We start from the raw sequence: 22270 nt of genomic DNA, 5'->3' as shown, positions 1-22270 counted from the left end.
ATCCCGGAATATCAATGCTCTAGGTAGTTTGAGCTTTCCCACTGACCTGACACATTTTTTCTCCAGTATTAAACTCTTACCCTACGAGGTCCAGAGCCTGCTGGTTTTCTATTCTACCTGATAATTAATTGCAAATACCTGGTGTCCCAGGTCTAAATCAGTCCTTGACTAAAGGGGAACAATCAAAAAATGCAGTGGAACTGGCTTTAATGTCCAGAGATGATTTTGAGGGGTCTAAGACCATCACTCAACAAAAAATGCAAGAGAAATGTCAGAAAAGTTGCTCATAACCTGCATAACTTAGTGGCCCTCAACTATTATGTTTAATAATGTATGGTTTACAGTTACAGTACAGCAATATGAACAACACAAAACAAATGTGGTTTAAAAGCAGCAGCTTGCAGTGAGCACAGCTTCACTTCTGGACCATTTTAAGACATTGCTACATCCCACTTTGATCTGGGTGGAATCTCAGCTCTGTGAGAATGCTCCTGACAGGGTCACTGCAGGCCTTCGCTGAAGCTCATCTCTTCGGACATAGCCAAATCCAGGGTCGCCAGCGGTTGCTGCTCTCGCCTCGCCCTGCTTCCAAAAATATCCCCTTACACACACCATCGTCAGCCTGTGACACAAACCTGAACCTTTCTCTCCCCTAGATTTACACTAGGCTTAAGCCTGGAGGCAACATTTCCAGGTAAGGGGTTTAACTACTTCCTGAAATAGGAAAGTCACCACTTTGTAACCCCACATCATTAGACACGCCTTTATCTCAGCCAGAGGGGATACGTTTAAAATACCTCTGTATCCAGTTCTCGTTTAGTCCTAGAGGTTGATGAGTCTCTTTTGTTGTATGCAGAACTGACACAGGGGAAAGGGTTTCCCAGTGAGCAAAAGTGGTTCAAAAGAACTGACTGGGTTTATTGTACATAGATGCTCAGATAAAGGAAACACACATCATTTCTCCTCACCCTGGAACTTCATTGATCGATTGATGCCATTGATCAGCCACTGAACAGGTTTCCAAGGGCTAAGTCAGTCACTGATTAAAAGGTAAGGATCAAAAGAAGCAGCCACTGAAGCCCTTGAGGACTGTAACTGAGGATACCTGCCCTAGAGGGATAAAGGCGGTGTGTGCCTGTGGTGTCGTGTGCCCTGGACATCATTTCATCTTGAGATCAGCTTAGTGTAGGGTTGCAAAGGAAGGTAATATTACTGGTAACTTTCGAAATTGACTAGTAAACTACCAGAATATTGAAAACGTTAGGTAATTTGCATAACAGCTCAGGTTGGTGTAAGGAGGTTATTGAACCAATTGGTCTCTCTCCATCCGTCCCTCAAACTCATTTTTGGCAATTCCCGGCTGAATCTGGATTCGTCATTGGTCGGGCGACCAGCTATCACTCTATGTTTGCGCGTGCGATCAGGACCATTAATGGCACTGGTATAAATTGCTAGTCTGGGGACTTCATCCTGTCTCGTATGTATTTAAATTCACTTTTAGATCTTGGCATTACTGATAATGAATGTTACACTGCCAACAGTCCCTGCCATACAAAAGAGTCCTTCTTCTTTCATGTACAATACGTTACGCTGTAAATCTGGTCTACCACAGCCTCAGAGCCATTAGAATAGAACATTGAAATAAAGTGTAACGGAATAAAATCACATGAGCTCCTGTTACACACATGACCCGTTGTTGCCCATGCTACTGTATGGAGAGGGGTCCTCTGCATTACAGCCCTACCTAGAGAATTGATGGTCCATCTAAAAGAAAAAAGTGACTTTGTGGACAATCAAAACACTACAGTGTAGGAGGGCTCTCTTCCTCTCCCTCTCTCTATTTCTCTGTTACAGCTATGCCCTCAATGTGCCTCACTATCATTACATAATACTCCTGTGGAATGAAAATTACATATCATTACGCTGCATTTGCTATGCTTAAAACTGGAGAGGGTGTCGTGGCCGATGTGGAATCCCTAGCCATAGTGAGCTAGTAGCAACCATTACTTTGGGGTTAGCTCAAAAACCAAACACAGAGATGCCAACATTGTCTGAATTAGTATTTTGTCCATTCATGTTGCAAAACTGAAGCAGCTTTTTCATACTCTTGGCTATGGCAGTCCAAAGTTTGCGGCCATTGTAAACAAATCTGTGATTGTCATGCAAATCGGTTCTCACACGACAAGTCGGATAACAATGGAAAAAGCCAAATGGATAACATTTTCAATAGTTAGGGAATCTCATTGCACTGCGAGGAGAGTTGAACTGACTCCCCACACAATCAGTTATCAGGTTGAAAAATCAGCCGTCCCTCGCACTCGTCTTCACACACAAAGAATGAAATAAACCAAATGCCGACCCACCTCTGCCATGATCACAAGCAGCACAGCAAGCTAACACCATTAGGGAATTAGGTGTTCCGTAACAAAACGTTCCGTCATTTTCTTTTTAAGGAGTCCACATGACAAAAACAGGAATAGAGAATAAGAGATTCAGGAAATAGTGCCAGCTAGCAAAACAGAGAGTAGAAATATGGGTCTTGGAGTCTAATGGCTGAGATGTGGGGGGGGGGGGGGGGGGGCTTCTGTTGTTTCGATCTGGGACTCCCAGCGGTTCCCCAGGTTCCCCATTCACAGAGTCCACTGTCTGACGCCATGCCAGGTTGCACAGTGAGCTACAAATATTACACTTGTATATTTCAATGAAATGCTGTGGATGTGCAGTCAGAGCCCAACTCTAAACCAGGAAGTGGGCTCACAAAATAATTCAGAAATCTTCCCATGTAGCAAGAAAGATGGTGTAAATTGAAATGTATAAATTTCACACTGCAAACATAGTTATTTTTTCCAGGAGGTTAGTTTTGTAAAAGATTGCAGTCAAGCTGGTCAATGACAACAGAAAAAACACTGGGGCTGTATTGTATGGCTCAATTTCTACTGGAATTGGTTGTTTTGCATATTTGCAGGCATTTGCATTGATGTACAGTATGCACAACTACACATTGTGTGATAAATATGGAATTTCAATTGAAATATGAAGTATATGAAACTAAACTACGCAATTATTATTATAATTTTCAATTGTGGGCATACTTTCCTGTGACAGTCACTTTGCAACAGAACCACTGTTCTATCATGCATGATACATATGCTATTTCTAGCACAGCAGCCTGAATATAATTCAAATGTCAACTCCTCAGACTCAATACTTCAGTATCTAGAGCGAGACTGTCAAGAAAGCTAACAAGCCTCTCTCTCTCTCTCTCTCTCTATGCCCCACCTCTTCTGCTTTCTGACACATGCAGCATGCACCCAGACTATGTGCCTAATACATAACAAAGGAAAATATATGCATCACACAAAAAAGCCACACAGACACCCCCAGGTGAGATTCCTATTCACAACAAGTTCTCACAGCCTCACTGCAGAATTAGACGTTAATCCATGTTTCTCCAAACATTAAATTACAATGTTGCTCCAAACGTCAAATTTAGAAGGTTAAGGGTGGGTGTTAAGGTTTGAGATAAGGTACATTTTTGTATATATATATTTTTTTAAATAATAATAATAACCTCAGGACGTCCAATTTTGAAGTCACGCTTTGGGATGCACAGGAGGAATGACATTATTTTGCTTTGCCTAACCCAGTAAACTGATCACAGTAATGGTTTTGAGTGAATGAGTACATTGTAATGAAAACCCTTCTGACACCTACATGCTGAAGGCAGTGTACGCCACAGTGCAGTACAGTGTTCTTCATCATGAATTTAACATGGCATGGAAACAAACATAAATATTTCACTAGGCTTTCAGAAAGGGGATTAACATTATCATCATCCTGGAGCTGCTGGGTCATGTTCATTAGGACACACAAAATAAAACATTTTAAAACACTTTGCAATGGGGAAAAAATAACATGATTTATTGGACAAGCCGAGGTAGTCCCTCCCTGTTTCAGTCTGTTTTCTTCCTTTTGGTATCGAATGAACAGGACCTTGATGTTACTTGTCATCGGAGAAGGAGGGAAAAGCAGTGAAAGAGTGGTGATAATGGGAGAGAGTACTTATTTTGAGACTTCCTTGGATTCAATGATTAGTCATTACAATTCAGTCAAACTTAACATTTTATGAGAACAACTGTAAAGCAGGTGCTCTGGAATTACATTTTGCCTTGGTTCTGATCTAGAATATCGGATCTGGGTTCTCCCAATCATAACCTTAACCATTTGTCTAGGGGAAACTTTGGCCTACACCAACCCTGGACTAGTATTCCTTTCTGCCCAACAACAAACCTTGACTATCACTTTCACACAACGTCTGCCAAGACAAAATTATCAAAAGACAAAAACCATTAATACAGAATTCAAAAAAGTTCTCATTTGTCAGACCGATTATTTGATCAGTCTGGTTTATTAAAACAAACCAAAAAGAAAGAGGATGTGCATCCTCTAAATAACCAAAGTGATCTTGTACTAATTGTGGACAGCTGGGATAGAGAGGCTTCCTCTGAAATGAATCCAGATGCAGCCCAGCTCTGCTCTACACTATTGTTTAGCTCCTGATCAATAAGGATCTTCCGGACCTCACAGCTTTCAAAGAGGCTCATTAGCTCTCTGATTGGAGCAGCGGAGGGCTGCCTGAAGTTTCCATCAAGTTCTAGAAGAGTGACATCTCAATAGAGGTGCTGTCACTTCCCAGTGGGCTTTAAGCCTGTTAACCATTCAAGACTGCTGCGCATGAGCGCACACATATATAAACACACACACACACACACACACACACACACACACACACACACACACACACACACACTCGTTGAGTAGACAGTGTGAAATATGCAGAGAAACCAATGCTGGAGCACACACACACAGACATAGCTTCTTCCCTCCTGTTCACGCTGCATCCCTCTCGTTTTCTCTCTCTCTCTCATTCTGTCGCTCTCACTGCTGCTCTTACCTTAGTTGTGACAATGCAAAGACAATCCATTGCGGGCAGAAAAGCTCAACCTATGCTAGAATTCATCACCTCCAAGAAATGTGTGAGATGGAAAGGAAGAAAAGAGGGGGTGGGGGAGTGAGCTGCCACGGGAGAGATGGCACACAGATAGCCACTACTGGAAGTGGGGCCCCTCTGAGAAACTGGAGTCCTCCTCCACAATGCTGAAGGCATTCATGATCCTAACGCAATCTTAAAGTCCAGCACACGTCATCTGCCGTACAAACGCACGAGTTCTGCTGGAAAGCGAGCCACAGGCTTGGCCCCCTCCAACCTGAGAACCTTCTCCCTCTACTCTCATCTCCTCTCCTCCTCTGCTTTCCAGCCGACAACTGAGCGACAGAGTGGAAGGAGACGAGAGCGGAGGAAAAGAGTCGTGGTGGTGATGCTGATGCACAGTTGAGACGGAGCAGCAGCTAAGTGGAAAGAATAAGGTTCCCCAGCTGTTTCTGACTTTTGACTGACTGACTGACTGACTGACTGACTGACTGACTGACTGGCTGACTGACTGGCTGACTGACTGGCTGACTGACTGAATGAGCAAACGGAAGAAAGGATGAATGGATGGAAGAAAGGAACTATGTAACAATGTGTACCTATAGTAGTTCTGAACAGGGTTATAATAACTAATGTTTTTACAATTGTGTAGGATAATCTACTGTGAAGTGTGAACAAGTATTTCAGTACGTGTGTGTGGGTGTGTGTCTGTCTGTGTGTGGTTGTGCGTCTGCCTGTTTGTGGGTGTGTGTCTGTCTGTGTGTGGGTATGTGCGTCTGTCTGTGTGTGGGTATGTGCGTCTGTCTGTGTATGGGTATGTGCGTCTGTCTGTGTGTGGGTATGTGCGTCTGTCTGTGTGTGGGTATGTGCGTCTGTCTGTGTGTGGTTATGTGCGTCTGTCTGTGTATGGGTATGTGCGTCTCTCTGTGTGTGGTTATGTGCGTGTGTGCACATCCATGTGTGTGTCTTTTAAAATGTGGCTCTTCAATTACATTCCAGTTGAGCAGGTCAGTTTATGTGATTCACAATGAATGTTTGGAGGCAGAGATTTCATGAAAGAAAGGGCAAGGTTTTGATCTAAAAACAGTCCTTAAAACAAAGCTAGCTAGACATACTACAACAAATTCTATTTCTTTGCTTTTTCAACAGCTGTGTATCTATAGGCTGCTGAGAGTGACAAGTGAGTTTACAAGTGAGTTTACACTAGCTAGCAAGCTGGCTAGAGTTTTGCACGAATGCACCTCAAAGACAACGCTAGCAAGCTACTGTAGAAAACACATTTAGCCTGGAAATGCTGTAAGTTCTAGTGTAGCTAACATTGCACAGTGACAAGTTGAGAACAATGAAATCAACAGGAAAATACTGTTTCAAACCTCAATCCAAAGCGGATTGACCGACAAACGCATTGCTCTTGTCTTGAATGAATGCGATCTCTACGAACACCGGGGAAATTCCCTTTAAAACTGTGGTTCCCAACCAGAGGTACTAGGACACGGGGGTACTTGAGAAGACTCATGAGACCATAGGCTGACTGGTAAAATGCACAAGGGGGTACTTCGGGGGTACTCTGGGCACAGCAGAATGCAGTTGGTGTACAGTAACAGAAAAAGGTTGGGAACCACTACTTAAAAAGGTGCATTGTCGGTATTTCAGTGTGTAGAGCTAGAACCATAAATAATATATAATGGTTCTATATCTATGTCTAGAACAGGCTTTGAATGAATTCTGGCCTTAGTTACTGGACTGCTGGATCCTGAAGTGCTTTCCCTTTGGAACCACAAACCATACCAGAAGTCAAGCCTTTCTGTTGTGGTCTGTTACCATGAGACTATGATGAATAACCTTGAACCTCCCTGTTTGTGCCAAGAGCTAAGGCCTAGACTTTAGCTCAGTGTGCTAACGTGATATTGAAAACATACAGCAATGTTTGACGTATCCATTTTTTTTGCAGAGACAAATCTTAAATAGCCCATTATGGATAAATTATAATTTTTTTATTGCTTCACTGTTTAGGCGTTTTATTGTAAACTATAAAACACTACTCTATTTACGGTAATACAACACTTTTATATTTAACCAAGATCACATTGTTCTGGAACTGCAGTTGAAAGTAATAAGAGTGTGAAATGCATCTAAACAGGGATTCAGCTCATCTCCCCCCACACTGCAATAAGTTGTTGAGCTTAGCAGAAGATACGCAGCCAAACCCCTTAAGGTCTAAGGGTGACATACTTTGGCCAAAACGAAGGTCACATCCTAATAGCAACAAATCAATATCGAGTCAAAGGTCAAACACAAACATAGACACACAGACCCCCTCTGGGGAGCCAGGTCAAACATGTGGTCACAGCACACTGACTAACAGCATTTGTTTTTCCTAATAAGCAGCATAATGGCTGCCCACAATGGATACCAGGGACAGACTGGGACCAAAATGCAGCCAAGCATTTCTAACACACCGGACCTTTCTTTGCTTTGAGGCCCACATTGGCTGTCCCAACAACTCTTGTGTTATGAAACACTTTTCTCATCAAACCAGGAGGAGAAGAATCTGATGTTGCGTTGTGTGGTCATGTTGACTTCAATACCGGTACTCACCATTGCAACTGTTATGGCATATTCATATTAACTAGCCAGACAGTCACCAAGAAAATGCATGGCCTTTACATAACATAATAGTTCATAATAATATGAATAATAATATGAATAATGATATAATATGCCATCCTCTTATTCTTATCTGTATTTTTGGAAACTGCATTGTTGGTTAGGGGCTCGTAAGTAAGCATTTCACTTGTTGTATTCAGCGCATGTGACTAATACAATTTGATTTGATTTAATACATACTTCACAAGTGACAGGCTAATATTGTCACCCATCAGAATATTCTGAAATGAATCTTGTCTTTACATATACTAAATAATATATGTGTGAAATTTGTTTTGATTTAGAATGGACCATTATCATACACCGGTCTTGAAACAGGGGCAGCGGGAAAAATACATGTCATCTATGCACTTAAATAGCGAATGGAGAAGGTTTTTCTCATGGTTCATTTTCATGCCAGCCAGGTAGGCTATACTCCTGTTTTTAAAGAGAAGCAATGTGCTTAATATTAGGAAAGTTGATAAATAATTATAGGGCGTAAGGGGACAATTACTTTTTCCCACAGGGGTGTTGGGTGTTGCATAACTTTGTTAATGAATTCAATAAAATACCAATAATTTTTGGGGTTATTTGTTTATGAAATAAATGAACTAAGTATGTAATTGTTGTGTTATTTGTTGACTCAGGTTTCCTTTATGTAATATTAGGTTTTGATTGAATATCTGATAACATTCCGTATCAAAAATATAGAAAAGTAGACAAAATTATAAAGGGGGGAAATACTTTTTCACAGCACTGTAGATATATTATTAATATGAAATATTATTACATGATTTTATAGGAATTGCAGCTCCAGAAATGCTTTAATCAACATGCGATAAAGCCCAAGAGCTTAGCTAACAAACCAAATGCAGACAAATTAGCAAACCGTGTCTACTCCTAGTTAGAAAATATTTGAATCATTGGATTACTTCAAACAAGTAAACACATGTTACTTGGTCAGAAGTGAGCCCATTGACGCTGCTTTGGACATGAGAGGACTAACAGCCACCGGGTGCGATAAGGTTAAAGAGTAGTGTTGTTGTAAGATTTTCCTTGGCAAAAAGGAAAACACGGAGCAGACATCACTCTTTAAAACCTACTTTTGTAGAATAGTGTGTGTTATTTGTTAAATAAACAAATATGACTGACTCTGGGTGAAGTCTCCTTCATGTTTCCTTTCCTTCCTTACTTCCTACAGATGTAGGATCTTAATTTGAGCCAGTTTGCTACAGCAGAAACATAATCCTGCAGCAACAGGAAATGTGAATTATTATGTGGATTATAATTAATGGACATTTTTGTAGGGGTTGATACATTTTTTGTAAGGGAAAATCAAGTCTGAAATTACAATGTGGAAATTACAAGTTTCAGAAGCCTTTTAAAACCTCAAATACACTAAACGTTTTAAAGTTATCTTACAAAAGCGTGATCAAATTAAGATCCTACATCTGTAGCATCGCTGTACTGGTATCGTGGTAACCCTATTACAGAGTTATCATCATTGTCTCTCTCTCATATTCAACTCTGGTGTTTACCTGCTGCCTGTAGAATGATTGGTCCTCTGATTGAAGTTCCTCACATAAGAGCACTTTGATTACTGCTTTCATTTTGTGGACATAGCAGCGCCCTCCACTCACAAATGCACTGACTATCTATTCACACACACAGCTCAGAGGGGGTGTTTACTAAGGCTAATCTTTTCAGCAGATGGGATTCAAGCTGGCTTCGCCTGATTAGATTATGTAGGGTGAATGATTTAACTTTGCTGCCTCTCATCGATAGGTATAGGTGAGGTATTGTGAATTCTGGATGTAACTGATACAGTGGATACATGCACACAGGAGTCTGGACATAAGAGAGACAGGTTTTTATTTAGTCTACTTTAGTGTTTGACCTTGACTATGGCCTTTTCATGACATGGAGACAACGTCTGAAGTAGAATACATTTGAGATCAGGGATGGACAATAATAAGGGCCGAAGTGTGCGGGCTTTTGTTCCAGCCCAGCTGTAACATACCTATATCAAAAAGGTCTGCATGTCTACAAAGCACTGTGCGGAATTCATTCCAGGTAGTAACTTTGATTCTCAAAAAAAAAAGAGCCTGCCCAAAAGGCAAAATAAGCAGTGCAACTCCAAACAGTGACATGGTACATCTCAAGCTGCTGTTACCTACGTTTCTGTAGTTAGATGATATAATCACTTTATTCTGGTCTCAAGCTCTTAGACCATATCCCCGCCCTTGTGCAGGGATAATCTCATGTACTTTGCTGAGCTTCTTGTTGCCCAGACTATGGAACAAGAGCTTCTGAATTTTAACATTTTACAGTCGTTGATTTGCACCTTTGCTCAGATCACTCCTGTGGCTTGTAAGATTTGTATTCATTTGTACTAATGCTTTATGACTTGGCTATTGGGTTATTTGTAATTTAATGTTCACAACATGATTATGAAATATATATTGTTTAGATGAAATACAATTAAACGCACATTAAAATAAAAGCAATGCAATGAGTCGCCTTGACTATGTTAATCAAATAATTCTAACACACTTTCCCAATGAGCAGTATGTTTTAATGAGTCATGGAAAGCTGGTTAGGTCTGAATGCCCTGATAAAAAAACATGGACATTGATTAGATAGGGTCTATAATCGGAGACTCTCTGTATCATGCTTGTGAACTTCAAAAACCAAAGTTATGGGCAGAGTGTGTCTCACCAGAGTGATTGGCTCTGTGAAGGTACTGGGGTTGGCTGTGAGGGCGAGAGGTGGCAATTACTGCTAGTGTCACTCACTGCCTTACATACAGGAGGGGGGGGGGGGGGGGGGGGGGGGGGGGGAGAGAGAGAGAGAGAGAGAGAGAGAGAGAGAGAGAGAGAGAGAGAGAGAGAGAGAGAGAGAGAGAGAGAGAGAGAGAGAGAGAGAGAGAGAGAGAAGCGAGGGGGCGATAGGAAGGGAGAAATGGGGGCGAGGAAAGGTGCAGAATGGTGCATGAAGAGCGAGAAAGACAGAAAGAGAGAGAGGGAGAGGAGGGGCTTGAGAGACAGGAAGCAATCGTTAGCCGAGCTCCCCTATCTCTAGCAAGCTCTGTATCCAAACAATCATCTGTTCAGGACCCACACAACATGACTAAGCCTTGACAGATTTCTCATGCTACAGTACACACCTTCACTCCTCCGGCCACCTCCTCTCTCTGTTCCGTGTTGTTTTTCTATTCCTCTAGTTCAGGGCTCCATTTTCTATTGGAATTTTCTATCCGATTTCTATTAAATAAATTAGGAATTTTATATTGCAATAAGAAACTACCATAATTGACTATGGGGGAAAGAAAATCTCTAATTATATTTACAAGAATTCAAAGTGTGTCACGTCTGAGAAGACTTGATAAAGTGGTGCTCTGCTCACACCGGCAAAAGGCTAGGCGTCCAGAGAAGCAACTAGAAACTGTTTTCCCATAGCCCCAGTGTATAGCTCTCCAGCCGGTGATAAAAGCTCTGTGCCTTGAGCCTAGTAAACAAGTCTGTGTGTTTTCCCACACCTGGGGCTTCAAAGCCTGTCCATAATGCCGACTCTTGGTACTGCCTAGAAAGCCATCAACAGTTTAAGTCAACATTCGGTGTTGTCTCCCTCATAAAGACCCCTCTGGCCCCGCAGTGGGGAAGCCGCTGATGTTGAACCCTCTGGGTCTCCGAAACATTGCTGTTGACTGGCCATTTTTTTAACGTGTTTAACCTATGCTGTTGACCTGAGAGATGATAGGTGAATAGATCCTGGATCACGCTGACATTGCCAGCTCACCACCAATCAGACAATGTTGAGAAAACTTTCACTTTAACAACAAGATGCCAGTAGCGTAGCACGACAGAATTAAAAAGAACATACACTAAATGTACAAAACATTAAGAACACCTGCTCTTTCCATGACATGGACTGATCCAGGTGAATCCATCCCTTATTGATGTCACTTCTTAAATACACTTAAATCAGTGTAGATGAAGGGGAGGAGATGGGTTAAAGAAGGATTTTTAAGCCTTGAGACATGGGACAGGGTACTCACTTCAGAGACTTTCACACTGATCGGTGTCTGGTCCTTCCCACCGTGCTCCAAGCTGCTCGGCTCCCCCATCTGAGGACACACACACACTAAGTATCATTATATTAGGTTATTACAATACAATAAGTTAATGTAAATGTAGAATAAGCTTAATTGGAAATGAATAACTGAAACCACAATGAAACATTGTGAGTACAGAGAAACTATTTTCAAAGTTACACAGTTTCTTTAACCTATGAGTCCCTCTGAATCATAAACAGCCTAATTGTCTTAATATTAGATCAGGGTATAAAACCTCATCTCCACAATACAGAGACATTCTGCCATTAACCGTTGATGCTGAGCAGTACCTCTCTATTTGTTTGACTTTTGACCAAGGTGATTCTTCAATCAGTACCCCAACTATTATTGTGTACATGTCCAACACTATCAAAAATGAATGCTTAAACCTGGTATACACACACGGATGAACGCGCACACACACACACACACACACACACACACACACACACACACACACACACACACACACACACACACACACACACACACACACACACACACACACACACACACACACACACACACACAAAATGTCTCTTGTTTACTTACCATCTCATTCTTGTATTTAAAATGTGTCCAAGGAAATTCCTGAAGTTAAATGAATCCAAGCAAAACATAAGAAAAGACTGCAGCTTGCGCTTGCACAACCTCAGGCTGAAGTGGTACAAAAGCACACAGTGGGATCAAAAATACTGTACCAGATTGCATGGGATAGAGAGTGTCAACACTGCCACAAAGCACTGATTTTGTTAAGCCTTCATCTATTCAGCATGGCTTAATACACTCGGCTTGTGTTTTGTAACACAACGCAGACATCAAATAATTTTCGGGAAAGTTCTGATTCAAATGAGCAGACGGAGTGAAGTTATGGGACATGTTTGCGGCCCTACTTTTCAGGCTGTTTCTACACAAATGTAACTATGGTTTTGGGTATAAGGTGTACTGTAAAGTTTCCCCTAGATGGTGATCTGGGATCAATTTATCATTTTCACCATGATTAAGGTTAGGATCAAAAACACATGATTTCACATGAACTCATATGGGTTTTCTGTAAGGGGAGGGGAAACTTCCCCCCAAAGCGTTAGGTAAACCAAAACAATGCAGACCGTGTTGGCCAGGGGACAGAAGGCTTGCAGAGGCTATGACCTGCTTTGTGTTTCTTTCTATCTAGGGACCATGCTGTAAGAGAGTGTTTACAGAACTGCTCCTCTAGCATACACAGTAGGGCAGGTGACCCAATCTCAGAATTCAAAGTCCCTTGTGACCTCTATAACCCCTTCACTTATCCCCATGCATCTACTAAACATACACCTCCACTCCTTTAACACCAAGGGCTTTTGAACAGTATATTTGATTTGATGTACATTAGTTCAGATCTATACATATATACTGTATATCTATCAGTTTGTACAGTTCTGGAAAAGGAACAAAATATGTATGGAACCAGGAATGTTTCAATGGGGAGAGACTGAGGTCGCTGGTTAGATGCCAAGTATGTCAAACACACACGCACATGCATACACACACATACACACACACACACACACACGCATACACACACATACACACACACGCATAAACACACATACACACACATACACACGCACATACACACACACACGCGCATACACACACACACACACACACATACACACATACACACACACACACACACACACATTCACACACACACACACACACAGCACGGAAAAAAAGATCATGGGTGATAGACATTTGATCTAAAGGGTCATAGAAATCGTAAAACAGAGGGAAAACTGAGGAATTGCACACACAAAAAACTTTTTGTTTAGAGATGCATTAAATTATTGCATAGATCATTGGGATATTGAAATTAAGATCTACAGAAAATTGTGTGCAAGGATAATGAAAATGTTATCATATTGAGAGACATACGATTTAACTCAGACTTCACCTTTGTACTGGGGGAGATCTTTTACAAAGACTAGCTTCCCCCTAGTGGATGAATAGAAAATAAAAGGTTCATCACTAACCACAGCATTTCAAACGAGACATGAAATATTCTAAAATGCCAAATTGACATAATTTCCAGTAATTTATAGTAATTGATTTCATGATCAATTGGGGTGACCAGTTAATCAAGTGTTGTATGAAGAAATCACACTGGAAAATGCAGCTGTGTTCCTTCAATCCTGATCCTGGAGAGCAGCAGTACATGTGGGCTTTTGTCACATGACACAAAAATCATGTGACCACAATAGAAATTAGCCTATTGTGAAAATCCTCATAATTATTTAATGTATGTACTGTTATCTCTGGTTGGAGTGGATCAATATGTATTTTTTTGGTGTCAAATTACATCAATTAACCAACAACATAAATATTTCAAACCTAATGTTGTCCTGGGTCAAAAGCTAGTAAAACTCTGCAGCCCTACAGGACAAGAAGTTAAGAACACTGTTGTACAGGAGTGACTGTATCGCTTGGTCATTTATACATTCTTACAGATCCCATCATTTGCAAAATTGATGCCTCATGGGGTAGTAAGCAATGATGTGTATAAACTTTGGATTGCTGATGCTATGTAATGGCCAATGAGAGGCTTTGAAGCCACAAGCGCCATTAACTCATTGGAAGGAGCAGTCCGCCACAGGAAAGGAATTCTAAAACATTTCAATTAAATGTTTCAAAGACAAAATGACATGTATTTAAGCATTTATTTGTTGTAGTCGGGACAGTGACATTAGTACTCTCAGAAAAAGATTTGAAGGAATATGTTTTTAATAATTGTTCAGTTCTCTTAATATAATGTTCAAGCATGCATTTAGGTATCTGTAATATAACATACAGTACTTGTCAAAAACTAATGTAGACATTAATAAATGTATTTATTTTGCTTTCAAAATCTTTTTTACAATGTAGAAGGAATACCAAGATGGCTGCGCGGTGGCTTCAATGCAGCGTCCCCTGTTAGTCATCTATGGTTAATACATATCAGTAGGAGCCCTCAAACTACATTTTACATTTGAGTAATTTAGCAGTCATTCTTATCCAGAGCGAAATACAGGAGCAATTAGGGTTAAGTGCCTTTGTCACGTTCTGACCTTAGATCCTTTGTTTTGTCTTTTGTTTTAGTATGGTCAGGGCGTGACTTGTCTATGTTAGTTTGTCTATGATTTTCTATTTCTGTGTTTGGCCTGGTATGGTTCTCAATCAGAGGCAGCTGTCAATCATTGTCCCTGATTGAGAACCATATTTAGGTAGCCTGTGGGTGATTGTTCCTGTTTCCTGTGTTCACGGTACAGGACTGTTTCGGCGATTTTGTTGGTTTATTGTTTTTTTGTTCGTTGTTAAAGTATTCTATTAAAATGGATAATCATCACGCAGCATTTTGGTCCTCCTCTCTTTCCCCAGACGACAAGCGTTACAGCCTTGCTCAAGGGCACATGGCCCAATGCTCTGGCCCAATGCTCTTAACCGCTAAGCTACCTGCCGCCAACTGGGGTCATAGGCTTATTTAATAGGAACATTAAATAGCAAACAAATCATTCAGTCAACATTCATTTCAGTTATTGGCTATGGCTATCTTTTTTTTTTAATGCCGCTGCCACTGTATTGAAGCAATTTGATGCAGTTTATCATAGAGCATTGTGCTTTATTACGAGTGATAGGTTCAGTACACATCATTGCATTTTGTATCAGCAAGTAGGCTGTCCCTCTTTGAAGACTTGGTCTGCATTGCACTCTTTTAGTCTACAAAGCCCTCTTGCATAAACTTCTGCCATACGTTACCACCTTGTTAACCTTCAGATGTATAACTTACCAGACCCGGACTCAGGGATGGCTAACCCTGAGGATACCTTCAATCACCGCACAGTTACCAGACCTGGACTCAGGGATGGCTAACCCTGAAGATCCCTTCAATCACCACACAGTTACCAGACCTGGACTCAGGGATGGCTAACCCTGAAGATCCCTTCAATCACCACACAGTTACCAGAACTGGACTCAGGGATGGCTAACCCTGAAGATCCATTCAATCACCACACAGTTACCAGACCTGGACTCAGGGATGGCTAACCCTGAAGATCCCTTCAATCACCACACAGTTACCAGACCTGGAATCAGGGATGGCTAACCCTGAAGATCCCTTCAATCACCACACAGTTACCAGACCTGGACTCAGGGATGGCTAACCCTGAAGATCCCTTCAATCACCACACAGTTACCAGACCTGGACTCAGGGATGGCTAACCCTGAAGATACCTTCAATCACCACACAGTTACCAGACCTGGACTCAGGGATGGCTAACCCTGAAGATCCCTTCAATCACCACACAGTTACCAGACCTGGACTCGGGGATGGCTAACCCTGAAGATCCCTTCAATCACCACACAGTTACCAGACCTGGACTCGGGGATGGCTAACCCTGAAGATCCCTTCAATCACCACACAGTTACCAGACCTGGACTCGGGGATGGCTAACCCTGAAGATCCCTTCAATCACCACACAGTTACCAGACCTGGACTCGGGGATGGCTAACCCTGAAGATCCATTCAATCACCACACAGTTACCAGACCTGGACTCGGGGATGGCTAACCCTGAAGATCCCTTAAATCACCACACAGTTACCAGACCTGGACTCGGGGATGGCTAACCCTGAAGATCCCTTCAATCACCACACAGTTACCAGACCTGGACTCTGGGATGGCTAACCCTGAAGATCCCTTCAATCACCACACAGTTACCAGACCTGGACTCGGGGATGGCTAACCCTGGAGATCCCTTCAATCACCACACAGTTACCAGACCTGGACTCGGGGATGGCTAACCCTGAAGATCCCTTCAATCACCACACAGTTACCAGACCTGGACTCAGGGATGGCTAACCCTGAAGATCCCTTCAATCACCACACAGTTACCAGACCTGGACTCAGGGATGGCTAACCCTGAAGATCCCTTCTATCACCACACAGTTACCAGACCTGGACTCAGGGATGGCTAACCCTGAAGATCCTTTCAATCTCCACGGAGTTAAGTAAATCTGCTTTTAGTTTTTTTGCGCCTCTCATGTGGAATAATCTCCAAAGCTCCTTAAAGGGATATTTCATGAATATGGCAATTATGCCCTTTATCTACTTCCCCAGAGTCATATGAACTAGTGGATACCATTTTTGTGTCCAGTGGATACCAGTCTCTGTGTCCAATATGAAAGAAGGTAGATATAGTTTCACAAGCCAATGCTAACTAGAGTTATCGCAATGACTGGAAGTCTATGGGTATCTGCTAGCATGCTAGTAGATACCCATAGACTTCCAATCATTGAGGTCATAAAGTCTGTCTGTGGTATGAATACTTGGTAGAACTGTGATGCAGAAACCAGCTACCATCTGAATGTACACATAGTGCTGTATTGATTTGTATTATTCAAAATATAGTTAGTCTACGTTAATTAGTATAATATCCTCCAATATTCTATATGTGCAACTTGTTAGGGTATTTGGGTTGCTATAACATTTGGTGTGAAGTGACATTAAGGATCTAAGCATGCTTTAGGAAGCATCCTGCCATCCTACCACTCCCATGGGTTCACTAGCAGTGATGCTAATGCTGGCAGTGGGGTAAGTAAATAAAGAAAACTAAGCCTTATTTTTGGTAATTGTCTCCCAGGATCAATGAACGAATCCGTTTTTTCAATAAAATAAAATGTTTAGTCTACCTCCCCTTTAACTAGCAAAAACGAAATGATACTACAATCAAATGATGGTAAATCAGCGTTTTAGTAATAATGTGGATTGTCCTTCGGAAAAAAGCTGCACATTATTTAAGGGAATATTTTTGTTTAGCAAAATATGCAAATTAACTGTAATGTTGCTAAAACAACAGTCTGTTTTGGATCTTTTTTATTTCAGATAACATTATTTACATGTGTAATTATGTTTTAATGAGTTAATGTTTTGTAATTATTGTTGCTTTTTCAAACAGTTTGTTCTTGGGGCCAAAATGACCCCAGTTGGTAAAATAAGTTGGTAGCATGAGGGTTAATGAATCTGCTAAGAATCATCAGCATGATGTCATGAACATAGAAATAAAATTAATATAAAGGGGGTCTCCATTCAAGTCAATGATGGCATAATCACGCTTTCCGTAGCCGATGTGAGCAAGACCTTTAAATAGATCAACATTCACAAAGCCGCGGGGCCAGACGGATTATCAGGACGTGTACTCAAAGCATGTGTGGACCAACTGGCAAGAGTCTTCACTGACTTTTTCAACCTCTCCCTGACCGAGTCTGTAATACCTACATGTTTCAAACAGACCACCATAGTCCCTGTGCCCAAGAACACTAAGGTAACCTGCCTAAATGATTACTGCCCCGTAGCACTCACATCGGTAGCCATGAAGTGCTTTGAAAGGCTGGTCATCAACACCATCATGCCGGAAACCCTAGACCCACTCCAATTCGCATAGCGCCCTAACAGATCTACAGATGACGCAATCTCTATTGCACTCCACACTGCCCTTTCCCACCTAGACAAAAGGAACACCTATGTGAGAATGCTGTTCATTGACTACAGCTCAGCGTTCAACCCTATAGTGCCCACAAAGATCATCATTAAGCTAAGGACCCTGGGACTAAAAACCCCCCTCTGCAACTGGATTCTGGACTTCCTGATGGACCACACCCAGGTGATAAGGGTAGGCAACAACACATCTGCCACACTGATCCTCAACACTGGGGCCCCTCAGGGTTGCGTGCTTAGTCCCCTCCTGTACTCCCTGTTCACCCACGACTGCGTGGCCAATCGCGACTCCAACATCATTATTAAGTCTGCTGATGACACATCACTGACAACGATGATACCACCTATAGGGAGGAGGTCAGAGACCTGGCAGTGTTGTGCCAGGTCAACAACCTCTCCCTCAATGTGAGCAAAACAAAAGTAGCTGATAGTGGACTATAGAAAAAGGAGGGTCAAACAGGCCCCCATTAATATAGACAGGGCTGTAGTGGAGCGGGTCAAGAGTTTCAAGTTCCTTGGTGTCCACATCATAAACAAACTATCATGGTCCAAACACACCAAGACAGTTGTGAAGAGTGCACGACAACACCTTTACCCCTCAGGAGACTGAAAAGATGTGGCATAGGTCCCCAGACACTCAAAAGGTTCTACAGCTGCACCATCGAGAGCATCCTGACCGGTTGCATCACTACCTGTTATGGCAACTGCTCGGCATCTGACCGTAAGGCGCTACAGAGGGTAGTGCATACGTGCCAGTACATCACTGGGGTCAAGCTTCCTGCCATCCATGACCTATGTACTAGACGGTGACAGAGGAAAGCCCAAAAAATTGTAAAACACTCCAGTCACCCAAGTCATAGACTTTTCTCTTTGCTACCACACGGCAAGCGGTACCGGAACGCCAAATCTAGGTCCAAAAGGCTCCTTAACAGCTTCTACCCCCAAGCCATAAGACTGCTGAACAATTTGTCAAATGCCACCCTCCATTTATTTTTACTCAGCTGCTACTCGCTGTTTATTATTTATGCGTTTCTGGACTTTACCCCTACCTACATGTACTGTACATATTACCTGGACTAACCTGTACCCCCGCACACTGACTCAGTACCGGTACCCCCTGTATACAGCCTTGTTATTGTTATGACATTTTCTTGCGTTACTTTTTTATTGTATTCTTTTACTTCCGTTTATTTAGTAAATATTTTCTTAATTCCATTTCTTGAACTTCATTGTTCGTTAAGGACTTGTAAAGTAAGCATTTCACGGTAAGGTCTACTACACCTGTTGTATTCGGCGCATGTGACAAATACATTTGATTTGATTCAATCATAATGATCTGTATAGTAGTATTGGGACAGTTTCGGGGACAGATTAAGCCTAGTCCTGGAGTAAAAAGCAGCATCACCATCACACAAAACATTTCCAAACACTACTAATCATCCCTTAGATAATATTAGCTAGATTAGGTCTACACCTGTTGTATTTGGCGCATGGGTGGACTGGCAGAAATTGATGGTACCCATGATGCCAGGAAGTAAAAGCAGGAAGTGTACCCTTCAATATGTGCTGTGATTTGTAAAGTCAACTCAACTGACATTACAAATAGCCACATCATTTAAATGAACATTCTACTTTACCATGGCAATCCAGCATCAGTTGATAGAACATTCCAAAATACCATGGGAATTATTGCATCACAATACAAGGTAGACATTGCAAATGTACCCATGAGTTTATCAGTCAAATTGCCAGGGTTAGAGCTTCCAAGCCCATTCTATTCATTATTTTTCTATGGTCATGAACATCAGGGTGAGAATCGGCATTCAAAACTAATCAAGGACTCAACAAGTAGTTCAAACAAGTAAAAGAATGATGAATAAAACCTAGAATAATCTATAAATGATTTATTCTAGCTCCATTTCGAGGACTTATTAATAGACGTCTCAGCTTCATTGTGGAAAGTTGCTTTCGTCAAAGGGCAAGCATTTATAACCCTCACACCTTCAGCTCTCTCCATCCATTCCTTTAAATTACAATGTCACAGGCCAGGCCTGCGTATATACATCATAGCCAAGTTATTGGAGCTCTTCCAACACTAGCAGGCTCTCTCTCAAAGGCCAATAGCTAGAGCTACACAGTCCAGCACACTGTTGCCGACACAGCTCCTGTTACTTCCGTGTTGGGAACAGCTTCAAAAAAACAGTAGAACCAGAGCCTGTGTTTGTCAGCAGAGTCGTTCTGTGTAATGGGGAAAACTGCTAAAGGTGTGTGGAGCTGGCGATCTGCTCAGGGCTCCCGATTCCAGGGGATCTAGGGACCAATTATCAGTTCTCATCTCACATTGGAGGCCTATTCTTTTTAACGATGACCGTTGAAAGCCAACATCCACCAATGGCTGGCAAGATAAAACAGCATATGGGTCTTTCTATAAATAAAGGGACCAATTTTTGACATCAGGGTCAAAATTCCTAAATGGTTTGATAATAATAATAACAATAATATTATTATAATCAGTAAACTCTTAAAACAGTGTGTGTGTGTGTGTGTGTGTGTGTAAACTAGACATCACATTATTGCTTCCTCTGTTCTTGTTTCCTCCACTTCTTGCCTCGCATTGTAACTACATTGGAGCCCGAGGGGAGGAACCTTCCCCCAATGTGCGTTGAGAGGGAGGTGAGGAATGGAGGACACAAGGGGAGAATCTCAATTGCATGTCCTTCATTCTTCACGTCCTCTCTCCTCGCCTCCTTCTCAAAACCCATTGGATAAGAAGGTGAGAGGGGAGGGACTTCTGACTTCCAATGGGTTTTGAGAAGGAGACAACAAATCAAAGAAATGCAATTGAGACAGAGGAAGTAAGTACTTGACAGCTATGAACATGCTTTTACAGGGCTAGACTGACTGACTGAGCTACCATAATACCCATGGCCTGTCCAGAAACAACCCCTAGCCCCTACTACCCAGAGTCTAGACACTTGTGGAGATCTGAGAGGGATTGATGCATGGTGACATGGTGAGAGCTCCACCTCACCCTCTGATAGGCTTAGTGGAATTTTGGCGGTATTGCTCTACACCTGTCCAAATCTGTCCAATGCTCTCAGTGTCTAGGAGGAGGGGTTAGGGGTTGTTTCTCCACGGTACCCCACAACCCTTCAGATGTGTGGTGGACCTACAGCACGACACTTGAGGCATTGGTTGGATGTTTAATTCTATTGACATACACAGACAGATTTGCACAGGTGTAAGTTGCACACCCACGGCACTATCAGGCTAATCAGACTGGTCTGAGAAGCCCAGACCTGCTGTAAACAGTGAAAGAATATATTTACATTTCTACTATTCATTCGAGCTAGTTAGATGTCCAACCCCTGACTAACTATAGCTACCAATGGTTAGCTAGGTAGCTAGGATATACAGTGTATTCGGAAAGTATACAGACCCCTTCCCCTTTTCCAAATTTTGTTACGTTACAGCCTTATTCGAAAATGGAATCAATCAATTTTTTCCTCATCAATCTATACACAATACTATCATGACACAAGGCGAGACCCAGATTCAGACACAGGAGGCAGATGGTTGGAGTCTTACAATATTTATTAATCCAATAGGGGAAGACAAGAGAATGGTCGTGGACAGGCAAAAGGATCAAAACCAGTTCAGAGTCCAAAAGATACCGAAGGGAAGGCAGAATCAAGGTCAGGCCAGGCAGGATGATCAGGCAGGCAAAAAAGAAGTCCAGAGTCAGGCAGGGGTCAAAACAGGAGGACTATCAAAACGAGAATAGAAAATGGAGTACGGGAAAAACACGCTGGTTGACTTGACTAAACATACAAGACGAACTGGCACAGAGAGACAGGAAACACAGTGATAAATACACTGTGGAAAACAAGCAACAACTGGAGGTGGTGGAGACAATAACGAAAAGTGAAACTGATCAGCCTATTTACAATAAGTATTCAGAACCTTTGCTATGCGACTCGAAATTGAGCTCAGGTGCATCCTGTTTCCATT

At 41.9% G+C, this 22270-nt stretch overlaps 1 protein-coding gene across 19 annotated transcripts in view; it reads right to left on the bottom strand.

The window, feature by feature from the left end:
- Nucleotides 1-22270, bottom strand: part of LOC110533415 (disks large homolog 2) — a 312764-nt gene that overhangs the window by 234970 nt on the left and 55524 nt on the right. For all 19 annotated transcript variants that reach the window (XR_005053590.1, XM_036989790.1, XM_036989771.1 and 16 more), the window contains one exon: nucleotides 11694-11762. Coding sequence is in view for 18 of the 19 variants with exons in the window: in XM_036989790.1 (XP_036845685.1) it covers nucleotides 11694-11762 (69 nt within the window). In the remaining variant the exon portion in view is untranslated. The remainder of the gene's footprint in view (nucleotides 1-11693; nucleotides 11763-22270) is intronic.

The sequence above is a fragment of the Oncorhynchus mykiss genome, chromosome 10, assembly GCF_013265735.2.
Source record: "Oncorhynchus mykiss isolate Arlee chromosome 10, USDA_OmykA_1.1, whole genome shotgun sequence".
Classification (NCBI taxonomy): Eukaryota; Metazoa; Chordata; class Actinopteri; order Salmoniformes; family Salmonidae; genus Oncorhynchus; species Oncorhynchus mykiss.
The sequence above is the reverse complement of the archived record's forward strand: the minus strand, read 5'-3'. Positions and strand labels throughout refer to the sequence as shown.